At 48.6% G+C, this 12,461-nt stretch overlaps 1 protein-coding gene across 1 annotated transcript in view; it reads right to left on the bottom strand.

Moving 5' to 3' along the window:
• LOC139250906 (B-cell scaffold protein with ankyrin repeats-like) overlaps positions 1 to 12,461 on the bottom strand; it is a 310,021-nt gene that overhangs the window by 224,620 nt on the left and 72,940 nt on the right. The window contains exons 4-5 of the mRNA XM_070873141.1: positions 10,204 to 10,337; positions 4,054 to 4,195 (exon numbers count right to left, since the gene is read on the bottom strand). Coding sequence (XP_070729242.1) covers positions 4,054 to 4,195; positions 10,204 to 10,337 — 276 coding nt within the window. The remainder of the gene's footprint in view (positions 1 to 4,053; positions 4,196 to 10,203; positions 10,338 to 12,461) is intronic.

The following is a 12,461-nucleotide window of genomic DNA, read 5'->3' as shown; positions in this document are numbered from 1 at the left end:
CCTCTTGCACATCCCCCACTTCTTCCACTCCACCATCGGTGGCCGTGCCTTCTGTTGCCTGGGCCCCAAGCTCTGGAACTCCCTCCCTAAACCTCTCCGTCTCACCGACACTCTTTCCTCCTTAAAAAATGCTCCTTAAAACCTACCTCTTCGGCCCAGCTTTTGCTCACCTGCCTGAACATCTCGTTCCACGGCTCAGTGTCGAATTTGGTCTGTGAAGTGCCTTGGACATTTTAAAATCTCCAACAACAATTCAAAGCTGAAGGAATGAGACTGCACACTTGTAACAGTTAATTTTCAGTGCCAGAGAGGTTGACTGGCAGTAATTGACACTTATCATGGTGTCACCGTCATAGACAGTCCCTCAGAATCGAGGAAGACTTGCTTCCACTCTAAAAATGAGTTCTCAGGTGGCTGAACAGTCCAATACGGGAATTACAGTCTCTGTCACTGGTGGGGCAGGCAGTGGTTGAGGGAAGGGGAGGGTGGGACTGGTTTGCCGCACGCTCCTTCCGCTGCCTGCCCTTGTTTTCTGCATGCTCTCGGCGATGAGACTCGAGGTGCTCAGTGCCCTCCCGGATGCTCTGCCTCCACTTAGGGCGGTCTTTGGCCAGGGACTCCCAGGTGTCGGTGGGGGTGTTGCATTTTATCAGGAAGGCTTTGAGGGTGTCCTTGTAATGTTTCCTCTGCCCACCTGGGGCTCGCTTGCCGTGAAGGAGTTCCGAGTAGAGTGCGTGCTTTGGGAGTCTCGTGTTGGGCATGCAGACAATGTGGCCCGCCCAGCGGAGCTGATCAAGTGTGGTCAGTGCTTCGATGCTGGGGATACTGATCGAGAACACTGACATTGGTCTGTCCGTCCTCCCAGAAGATTTGCAGGATCTTGCGGAGGCAGTGTTGGTGATACTTCTCCAGCGCTTTGAGGTGTCTACTGTACATGGTCCATGTCTCTGAGCCATACAGGAGGGCAGGTATCACTACAGCCCTGTAGACCATAAGTTTGGTGCCAGATTTGAGGGCCTGATCTTCGAACACTCTTTTCCTCAGGCAGCCGAAGGCTGCACTGGCGCACTGGAGGCGGTGTTGGACATCGTCACTGATGTCTGTCCTTGCTGATAGTAGGCTCCCAAGATATGGAAAATGGTCCACGTGGTCCAATGCCACGCTGTGGATTTTGATGACCAAGGGGCAGTGCTGTGTGGTGGTGTCAGGTTGGTGGAGGACCTTTGTCTTATGGATGTTTAGTGTAAGGCCCATGCTTTCGTACACCTCAGTGAAGATGTTGACGATGGCTTGGAGTTCAGCCTCTGAATGTGCGCAGACACAAGTGTCGTCCGCGTACTGTAGTTCGATGACAGAGGATGGGACGACCTTGGATCTAGCCTGGAGGCGACGGAGGTTGAACCACTGGTTCTATAATTTAGTTCCACTCCAGCGAGGAGCTTGTAGACTGTGAGGTGGAGCATGGCAGCGAGGAAGATCGAGAAGAGGGTTGGCACAATGACGCAGCCCTGCTTGACCCCGGTCCGGACGTGGATTGGGTCTGTGATAGATCCGTTGGTCAGGATCACGGCCGGCATGTGGTCGTGGAGCAGGCAGAGGATGGTGACAAAGCTTTGGGTGCAGCCGAAACGGAAGAGGACGCTCCATAGACCCTCGCGGTTAACAGTGGCAATGTTTTTAAGGCCGTTGTGAGGTCAAAGAAGGCCAATTGCTGTTCCCTACATTTCTCTTGTAGTTGTCGTGCGGTGAAGGTCATGTCCATTGCGCCCCTTAGTGGCCGGAATCCGCACTGCGACTCTGGGAGGAGCTCCTCAGCCACAGGGAGAAGTTGATTGAGGAGGACTCTAGCGATGACTTTCCCAGTGGCAGATGACAGGGAGATTCCCCTGTAGTTGCCGCAGTTGGACTTGTCCCCTTTTTTGAAGATGGTCATGATCACTGCATCTCTGAGATCTCCCAGCATGCTCTCCTCCTTCCAGATGAGAGAGATGAGGTCCTGCATTCGTGCCAATAGTGCCTCTCCTCCATACTTTAGTGCCCCAGCGGGGATTCCATCCGCTCCCGATGCCTTGGTGTTCTTGAGCTGACAGATGGCCTTTTCTACCTCGTGCCGGGCTGGGGCTTTGCCGAGATGGTGGCAGGTGGCGTGCTGCGGGATGGAGTCGAGGACACTCGCGTCGAAGGCAGAGTCTCGGTTAATGAGATCTTCGAAATGCTCCTTCCAGCGGGTCCTGACTGCCTCGGTGTCCTTAATGAGTGCCTCTCCATTCTTGGCCAGCAGTGGGATGGGGCCTTGGGTGCTTGGGCCGTAGATGGACATAACTATGGTGAAGAATCCTCGCACGTCATTGCTGTCGGCCAGCTCCTGAATTGGGTTGTTGCTTTAGGTTCAAAAATGCCATGTGCTTGCTGCTTATTAGCTCCTGGATCTCCTGGTCATTCTCGCCAAACCACCCAGAAGGACAAGGGCAGCAGGCGCTTGGGAACACCATCACCTCCTCATTCCCCTCCAAGTCACACACCATCCTGACTTGGAAATATATCGGCCATTCCTTCATCGTCGCTGGGTCACAATCCTGGAACTCCCTCCCTAACAGCACTGTGGGAGCACCTTCACCACACGGACTGCAGCGGTTCAAGAAGGCGGCTCACCATCACCTTCTCAAGGGGCAATTAGGGATAGGAGCAGGGATGCTTCATGGGTTCTTTGCTTAAGAATTCACACCAACACATTGCTATTAAGAACTAGTTGGTTTATTAGCAAAGGTTTAACAATCACACTACACATTACCGGTTCATCGCCTGGCTCACAACTGCATACCTCATGGATCCCCCGAACCCAACTGGCTGGGGTTTTATTGATTCTTGTGAACATCACATGACTGGCTAAGCCACTCACAATGCAACAGCTCTACAAACCCATGAGCACCCTCACAGGTGCCTACATTACAGGTGGGCAATAAATGCCGGCCTTGCCAGCGATACTTACATCCCGTGGACGAATAAAAAAAACCTACACTCCCATCAATGGACAGGAAATTCCTGCGGGGCACACAATCTGGGCTGACACTTCTTTGCTGTGCTGAGGGAGTATCGCATTGTCGCAGGTGCTAACTTTCCACTGCCCATGGTACCCTTCGCTCTCCCAGTGTCCAGGCCAACAGTCCTTCCTCCAACACCATTCCTCTCGTGTGCTGAATGAGAGTTCTAGCCGTGAGCAAATTGGCTGTTGGGTTTACAAACATAACGACACTTCAAAAGCCATTGATTGGCTGTGAGGAGATGTTGCGAGGATACTGCACTCAGTCAGTATTGTTTGAGCTGTAACAGGCTAACTCTCTAAGAATCTCACACAGCAACTCGGCAGTGAGATGCCATGCGGTCTCACCCACAATGTTTAATTTCTCCCCGAGATAACTTTGCTCTTAAAGATTAATTGTGTCCAATTCTGGACACCGCACTTTAGGAAGGATGTGAAGGCCTTAGAGAGGGTGCAGAGGAGATTTACCAGAATGGTTCCAGGGATGAGGGACTTCAGTGACAGGGATAGACTGGAGAAGCTGGGGTTGTTCTCCTTGGAGCAGAGAAGGTTAAGGGGAGATTTAATAGAGGTGTTCACAATCATGAGGGTTTTGAGTAAATAAGGAGAAACTGGTTGCAGGGACAGAGAGTCAGTAATCAGAGGGCACAGTTTGAAGGGAATTGACAGAAGAACTAGAGGAGAGATGAGATCTTTTTACTCAGCTATGATCTGGAATGCACTGCCTGAGAGAATTGGATAAATACTTGAAAAGGGGAAACATTTTCCGGGCTGTGGGGAAAGAGCATGGGGAGTGGGACTGATTGGATCGCTCTGTCACAGAGCCGGCACAGGCTCGATGGGCCCAATGTCCTCTTCCTGTGCCGTGAGATTCAATGATTCCAATAAGGACTCATTTAGTAAATCACCAGAAAACTGGGAATAGGATTAAAGTGCATTTCCTCAGTGACCTGGGTGGAGGAAGGGTTCCCCATTCTCTCTGTCGATGGTGTGGTGTGTGACGTGTCTCTTACCGAGAGCTTTTACACAAAGCGTCTGACTGTTCCAGATGGTTGGTTGAACCTTCACTTTCTCCGTGCTCGTCATAAATTCCACCTCTGGGTCTTCCCCGAATGACAGCCCGTCTCTCAGCAACATGTATATTTCGGTTCCAGTCTGCGCGATGAGAAAGGTGAGCAGGTTACAAGCCATTGGATAAACGTGTAAATTAATTCTGACATGGCGCTGTGTTTGGTTAAACCATGACAAACCAAAGAGATCTTGGATATTACGTTATGGGAGGAGATTTTTGTCTTTAGCCCCTGCCATAGCGGAGCTGTGAACTCTATAAACAAAGGAACAGGAGGAGGCCATTCAGCCCCTCGAGCCTGTTCCACCATTCAATTAGGTCCCACTCCAGGGATTTGAGCACATAAATCTAGGCTAACACTCCAGTGTAATACTGAGGGAGCGCCGCACTGTCGGAGGGACAGTACTGAGGGAGTGTCGCACTGTCGGAGGGGCAGTACTGAGGGAGCGCTGCACTGTCGGAGGGGCAGTACTGAGGGAGCGTCGCACTGTCGGAGGGGCAGTACTGAGGGAGCGCTGCACTGTCGGAGGGGCAGTACTGAGGGAGCGCCGCACTGTCGGAGGGGCAGTACTGAGGGAGCGCCGCACTGTCGGAGGGGCAGTACTGAGGGAACGCTGCACTGTCGGAGATGCTGCCTTTTGGATGAGACATTAAACCGAGGCCCCGTCTGCTCTCTCAGGTGGACATAAAAGATCCCACTGTATTATTTTGAAGAAGAGCAGGGGAGTTCTCCCCAGTGTCCTGGGGCCAATATTTATCCCTCAATCAACATAACAAAAAAACAGATTATCTGGTCATTATCATATTGCTGTGTGTGGGAGCTTGCTGTGCGTAAATTGGCTGCCGTGTTTCCCACAATACAACAGTGACGACACTCCAAAAGTACTTCATTGGCTGTAAAGCACTTTGGGAAATCCGGTGGTCGTGAAAGGCACTATATAAATGCAAGTCTTCCTTTCTTTCATGGCTGATCTATGTCTCAACTTAATTTACCCGCCTTGATTCCAGATCCCTGAATAACCTTGTCTAACAAAAAAAAGTCTTTGGCATCCATTCTAAAGTGCAGTGCCCAGAATTGGGCACAATACTCCCGCTGGGGCTGCCGTTATTTATAAAGGGGGATCAAGGGGTATGGTGAGAAAGCAGGAAGGGGGTACTGAAGTTGCATGTTCAGCCATGAACTCATTGAATGGTGGTGCAGACTAGAAGGGCCGAATGGCCTACTCCTGCACCTATTTTCTATGTTTCTATGTTTCTATTTAAAAACACATATGGTGTAATCACTGGCGGACTGTAATATTCGATGTTTATGGAAACACTGCAACAACAACAACAGCAACTGGCATTTATATAGTGTTGTAGGAGGTAGGCACCTTTAGAATATACCAGAATACTAGGCATTAGGCACCTGCTAGATATATCAAAACTCACATAAGCTTAAAATGGACACACACATAAAATGGCTGCCCAGGCATGATGGGAAATCAGGTAGTCAAGCTGTGAACTGTTGAACGTTCAATGACCAAGCAATAACCCTGTGAGGCCCACTATAGGAATGCCTGGGATGCGGGAAGAAAGAGATAAGAAGGAAACCATCTCCTGTGAACAAGGTCATAAACCAATTAATTCCCCAGGAAGAAAGATAAGAGGGAAACCATCTCCTGTAAACAAGGTTATAAACCAATTATTTCTCCCAGATGAAAGAACTAGGGAGAGAATCTATAAAGTCATCGATCAGCCCAAGCTGACAATAACCGAACATATGGTTCCCTGGATACTAGGGGAATTCTATTGGGTTAAAAGAACCTATATGTAATCTATAATCATTGTGATTGGCTTGTGTCCAGCCGTGATGGGCTGTGTAGCTGTAGTAAACTGTTTTGTAACTGTTGTGAAACATATAAAGGTGCATGTAACCCTTTGGTGTGTGCCTGATACAATAAAGAAATAGATACTCAATAAAACAAATTGAAGAGTTAAAAGCTAAGATAAACAGGCTGGAAGAGATAACGGGACTAGACGGATAGTGCAGTGTGCAGCCATAGCACCATCACCTCTGGCAATAGAGCCAATGTACCCCACGGTGGGTAGGTGTAGTCCACAAACCCAACCTAACGGTAAAGCAGACAGCGATGTTTGGAGGAATAGCTTTGGCCTTGGTCATAATAGGAGTTTGGGTAATATTTAAGTGGGTAAAGACATGGGCGCACGCCCTACAGATTCAGCTCGAAATGGTTCGATTATAACCTTGTCCTTCTGATTTTGCAGGGTGACAGGGACACTCGTAGAGCAAAAAACTTAAGCCCTGGTGACGACCAGGCCGTCTGTTTAAAATTACAGATAATACTTACCGGAATGGGAATACGAAAGGCGCTACTCGTAATATGGATAGCCCTGTGACATGCACGTACCCTGGACAACACCGACGGACAGCAGAGCACGCTGAAAATAAACAACTACCTGAACTATGGAGTCTTGTTTAATTTAACGGACGGAATGTGCATCCCAGCAGCCAAGGACTGGAGCAAGGACAGGACTTATTTTAATGCATGGTTACAAGTGAATCCTAATAAGAATCCTAATAAGAATAAGAGTATGTGTACAGTGCTCCACGGGTATAAGGAGCAGATGCATTAAACGGAGGGATGTCAAAGGGCCTGATGAATGTACTTTCGGCATAATTTGCGCGCCTCCGGGACAATCCCAGCAATCAGTCATCCGCAAGAAGGGAATGGGGCTGTGTGGGTATTACGAGGAGGCGGGGGCGGCTGCAATATCATTGTATGTATGTTTCTCACCCCCTCCGACACCGCGCCCCATAAGAATCACTACATTGCCCGAGAAACTGCCTTGGCCCATAACTACGAAGGGACCAGAGAATGGGATTGTAATGTACAGCGAGGGGGAACTGTTGTATGATAATGTTAGACATGAAATTGTGCCTGTTCTGATCAATATTTCAGGCATCCAGATGCCGGAATATTGTACCGAACAGTCAAGGAAGATGTACAATGTATTAAGTAAAGTTGTAATGCAGCAGGCTGCCGATGCAATGGGTACCAGTAGGTTCCGGGGACAGGGGTTAGCCCCCAGGATGAAGAGGGAAATAGTTAATGATGTTGCTACCGTTTTCAATACAGGGACCTCCGTAGTGAACTCGATAGACATACAAGGATTAAATGAGAGGGTGGAACAGCTTAGAGGGGTGATGAAGGGGTTATTGGAGAGGGTGGAGCAAAACCAGGAAGACCAAGCCAACCTAGGAAAGGAGGGTGCCAAAATCCAGCTGGATGGCATCTCAGTCCTGGAAGCTCACGCCAGAACCATCAATCACCTCATTGATAGAGAACAGGAAGATTTAGCTCAGTTGGCTAACCAAAGGGGGACACTGGATAATTGTACTCTGAAGGGACTGACCAGAGTATACCCAGCAATTCCAGATTGCCAGATGGGTAGGACTACCGGGATAGGGACAGTCCTGATGATCCCTATAGTCACGCCGGACTCAGGGCCGTTCCCCCTATACCAACGAGAGAATATCGGAATAATACGGGGAAATGTCTCCATACGCTACTACCTGACCACCACCTCTGCCGTTCGTCGAAACAACATACTTACCGGGATTTCCCTAGCAGATTGCAAGCAAAAGGGGGAAATCACAGTATGTCCTCACCTGGTGGGCAGAGGGGAGCGAGACGAGTGCGGGTTTAACCGAACCGACGGGTGTGTACTAGAAATAGTGCCCGCACACATGTACTTCGCGAGGGCAGGCTACGGAGGGAGGGGAAGATACTGCGTCTCTACCACAGAGCGTTCATACCGGTATAATGACCTGCAGTGCCCTATGCCGCAGCCAAACTTTTGCTTTACACCACTACGACCTGTCGCGATCGGGCAAGCGCATATCACCCAGGTTAGGCGCCGGAAGTCCGAAGTTATTGAGGTAACCGATCAGCTCCATGATCATTTACAGGATTATGACGAGCCAGAGCAGGTCCCTATCCCACATCTAACCGAAGTATTACGAGAGTTGAGGCTCAGAGTGGGTCAATCTGTAAAACTATATCACCAACTGCAAACTAAAATCAAAGTACTGGAAGAAGATACCGAGGTAGACTTACAAAGTCAGAGTTGGTGGAGAAAGGTCTGGGACTGGGGAATAAATGTGAACATCCACCCATGGATTCGAATAATTTCACATATACTGGTCGGGATACAATTGATCTTAGCAATAACATGGGGCGTAATGGCCTGCCAGGCATGCAGGCACCACGCACAACGAAGACGGACAAATCAAAGTTCCCCGGATACTAAACAAGCCTGTTTTATAAGGGGGCAGGAGGATTTGGCCTTTGTCAATTCGATTTAAGCAACCGGGACTCCTGAAACCGCGTGACTGGCCAGCACGTTGAGGCAGGGAGTACCGGGCCGTGCACAAAATCTAATAAAGGTCGAATGGTCGGTTAAAAGGGGACTAGGACTAGTCCCTTTACCGAAAGGGGGAGTTGTTGTAGGAGGTAGGCACCTTTAGAATATACCAGAATACTAGGCATTAGGCCCCTGCTAGATATATCTAAACGCACATAAGCTTAAAATGGACACACACATAAAATGGCTGCCCAGGCATGATGGGAAATCAGGTAGTCAAGCTGTGAACTGTTGAACGTTCAATGACCAAGCAATAACCCTGTGAGGCCCACTGTAGGAATGCCTGGGATGCGGGAAGACAGAGATAAGAAGGAAACCATCTCCTGTGAACAAGGTCATAAACCAATTAATTCCCCAGGAAGAAAGATAAGAGGGAAACCATCTCCTGTAAACAAGGTTATAAACCAATTATTTCTCCCAGATGAAAGAACTAGGGAGAGAACCTATAAAGTCATCGATCAGCCCAAGCTGACAATAACCGAACATATGGTTCCCTGGATACTAGGGGAATTCTATTGGGTTAAAAGAACCTATATGTAATCTATAATCATTGTGATTGGCTTGTGTCCAGCCGTGATGGGCTGTGTAGCTGTAGTAAACTGTTTTGTAACTGTTGTGAAACATATAAAGGTGCATGTAACCCTTTGTTCTGTGGAGAGAAACCTGGATACGGTCCTGAGTTTTTCCTCCCCGCTGAGCGTAATAAAAGCTGCATCAGCATTGGAACCGACTCTGAGTGTTGAGTGATTCTTCTAAGAAAACACTAACGCTAACATATAGCACCTTTAACAAAGTGCTTCACAGTAGCGATGAGCAGGGAGGTTATGCTTGAACTGTATAAAACACTGGTTAGGCCACAGCTGGAGTACTGCATGCAGTTCTGGTCACCACATTACAGGAAAGATGTGATTGCACTGGAGAGGGTACAGAGGAGATTTACGAGGATGTTACCTGGACTGGAGAATTTTAGCGATGAGGAAAGATTGGATAGGCTGGGGTTGTTTTCTTTGGAACAGAGGAGGCTGAGGGGAGACTTGCTTGAGGTGTATAAAATGATGAGGGGCCTGGATAAAGTGGATAGGAAGGACCTGTTTCCCTTGGCAGAGGGGTCAATAACCAGGGGGCACATATTTAAAGTAATTGGGGGGAGGTTTAGAGGGGATTTGAGGAGAAATGACTTCACCCAGAGGGTGGTGGGGGTCCGGAACTCACTGAAAGGGTGGTAGAGGCAGAAACCCTCACCACATTTAAAAAGTACCTGGATGTACACAGGGCTACGGACCAAGAGCTAGAAAGTGGGATTAGGCTGGGTAGCTCTTTGTCGGCCGGTACGGACACGATGGGCCGAATGGCCTCCTTCTGTGCTGTAAATTTCTCTGGTTCTCTTTTCTTACGCAGAAGTTACTGTCTCAGGTTTCCATTCACAGCTGGAGTTGTTCTGAGGGCGTGTTGCTGGGTTGTGGGGGGAATACTAGAGCGGCTTAATGCACGGACACAGGATATATTACAATAGGTCAAAGAGGTAGGTTTTAAGGTGTGAAGTAAAGGAGGGGAGGTAGAGAGGGAAGGAATTCCAGAGCTTGGGGCCCAGGCAGCTGAAGGCACAGCCACCGATGGTGGGGCAATGGGAATCAGGCACTTTAATACACAAGACAATAATACCTACTTTGCACTGTATGCGAGTTGGCATCACCAGTACAGGCACAACGACAGCGTCAGAAACAGTAGGGGCTCCCACTGGATCCTCTCTCATGCCCACTTGTTGCTGCCAATCACTGACCGCGGACTCAAGCAACGAATCTAAGTGTGAAACAGACACAGAGTACGGTCAGTACAGACACACAGAGCCGCGCGTAACCCGGGGTTACATTAACCGCAGCTCCACAGCTCGTGTGGGGTCTCCCTGGACAGGAGCGCGGTTCAGGTGTGGAGATCGGAGCGCCGGATCGGAGAGTTTTGGAGTGCCACGAATCGCACGCAAGGACCTCCACACCAAGCTCTCCGCTGGGCAGGGACTCCAAGCCGGGAAAGAAAAAGATTGAAAAAATGATTGAAATTTAAATCTCCAACAACAATTAAGATCTGAAGGAATGAGACTCCACACTTGTAAAAGTAAATTTTCAGGGCCAGAGAGGTTGTTAAGACTTATCACACCATTAGAAATTCATTGCCACTGGAATAGAGAAGGCCCAGCATTTTCTGACGTGTTTAATGAATATCTAGTGGGCAAGTAGCACAACTTCACGCAATTCCACGTGTTTTCAACAGCAAGTCAGATAATGATACAAAGCTCGGTGGGAATGTAAGTTGTGAGGAGGATGCAAAGTGGCTTCAAGGGAATATAGACGGCTCAGTGAGTGGGCAAGAACATGGCAAATGGAATGTAATGTGGAGAAATGTGAAGTTATCCACTTTGGTAGGAAAAATAGAAAAGCAGAGTATTTTTTAAATGGTGAGCGATTGTGAAATGTTGGTGTTCAGAGGGACCTGGGTGTCCTTGTACACCAATCACTGAAAGTTAACACGCAGGTACAGCAAGTGATTAATAAAGCAAATGATATGATGGCCTTTATTACAAGAGGATTTGAGTATTCGAGAAAAGACGTCTTATTGCGATTATATCGGGCCCTGGTGAGACCACACCTGGAGTATTGTGTACAGTGTCGGTCTCCTTACCTAAGGAATGATGTACTTGCCATAGAGGGAGTGCAACGAAGGTTCACCAGACTGATTCCTGGGATGGGGGGATTGTCCTATGAGGAGAGATTGAGCAGACTAGGCCGATATTCTCTAGAGTTTAGAAGAATGAGGTGATCTCATTGAAACATACAAAATTCTTACAGGGATTGACAGGGTAGATGCAGGGAGGATGTTTCCCCCGGGCTGGGGAGTCTAGAACCAGGGGTCACAGTCTCAGGATAAGGGGTCGGCCATTTAGGACTGAGATGAGGAGGAATTTCTTCACTCAGAGGATGGTGAATCTTTGGAATTCTCTGCCCCAGAGGGCTGTGGAGGCTCAGTCTTTGAGTATATTCAAGGCTGAGATCGATAGATTTTTGGATATTAAGGGAATCGAGGGACATGGGGATCGGGCGGGAAAGTGGAGTTGAGGTCGAAGATCAGCCGTGATCTCATTGAATGGTGGAGCAGGCTCAAGGGGCCGAATGGCCAACTCCTGTTCCTAATTCTTATGTTTTTATAATTCTCTCAGTGAGATACCGTTATATCGCAACTTGTGGAGGAGCAGGGACTCTCGGACAAAGAAATGACAGACCAATTGAACAAAAACTTTGGATCTGTCTTCACTAAGGAAGACACAAATAACCTTCCGGAAATACAAGGGGTTCGAGGGTCTGGCGAAAAGGAGGAACTGAGGGAAATCCTTATTCGTCAGGAACGTGTGTTAGGGAAATTGATGCGATTGAAGGCCGATAAATCCCCAGGGTCTGATAGTCTGTATCCCAGAGTACTTAAGGAAGTGGCCCTAGAAATAGTGGATGCATTGGTGATCATTTTCCAACATTCTATAGACTCTGGATCAGTTCCTATGGACTGGAGGGTGGCTAATGTAACCCCACTTTTTAAAAAAAGAGGGAGAGAGAAAACAGGGAATTATAGACTGGTTAGCCTAACATCGGTGGTGGGGAAAATGTTGGAATCAATTATTAAATTAGGGCAGGTGATCCAAAACTTGGTCAAAGAGGTTGGTTTTAAGAAGAGTCTTAAAGGAGGAAAGAGAGGTAGCGAGGCGGAGAGGTCTAGGGAGGGAGTGTCAGAGCTTGGGGCCCAGGCAACAGAAGGCATGGCCACCAATGGTGGAGCGATTATAATCAGGGATGCTCAAGAGGGCAGAATTAGAGGAGCGCAGACATCTCGGGGGGTTGTGGGCTGGAGGAGGTTACAGAGATAGGGAGGGGCGAGGGC

This window comes from Pristiophorus japonicus, chromosome 2 (assembly GCF_044704955.1).
Source record: "Pristiophorus japonicus isolate sPriJap1 chromosome 2, sPriJap1.hap1, whole genome shotgun sequence".
NCBI lineage: Eukaryota > Metazoa > Chordata > Chondrichthyes > Pristiophoridae > Pristiophorus > Pristiophorus japonicus.
Note: the sequence above shows the minus strand (reverse complement) of the source record. Positions and strands in the feature narration are given on the sequence as shown.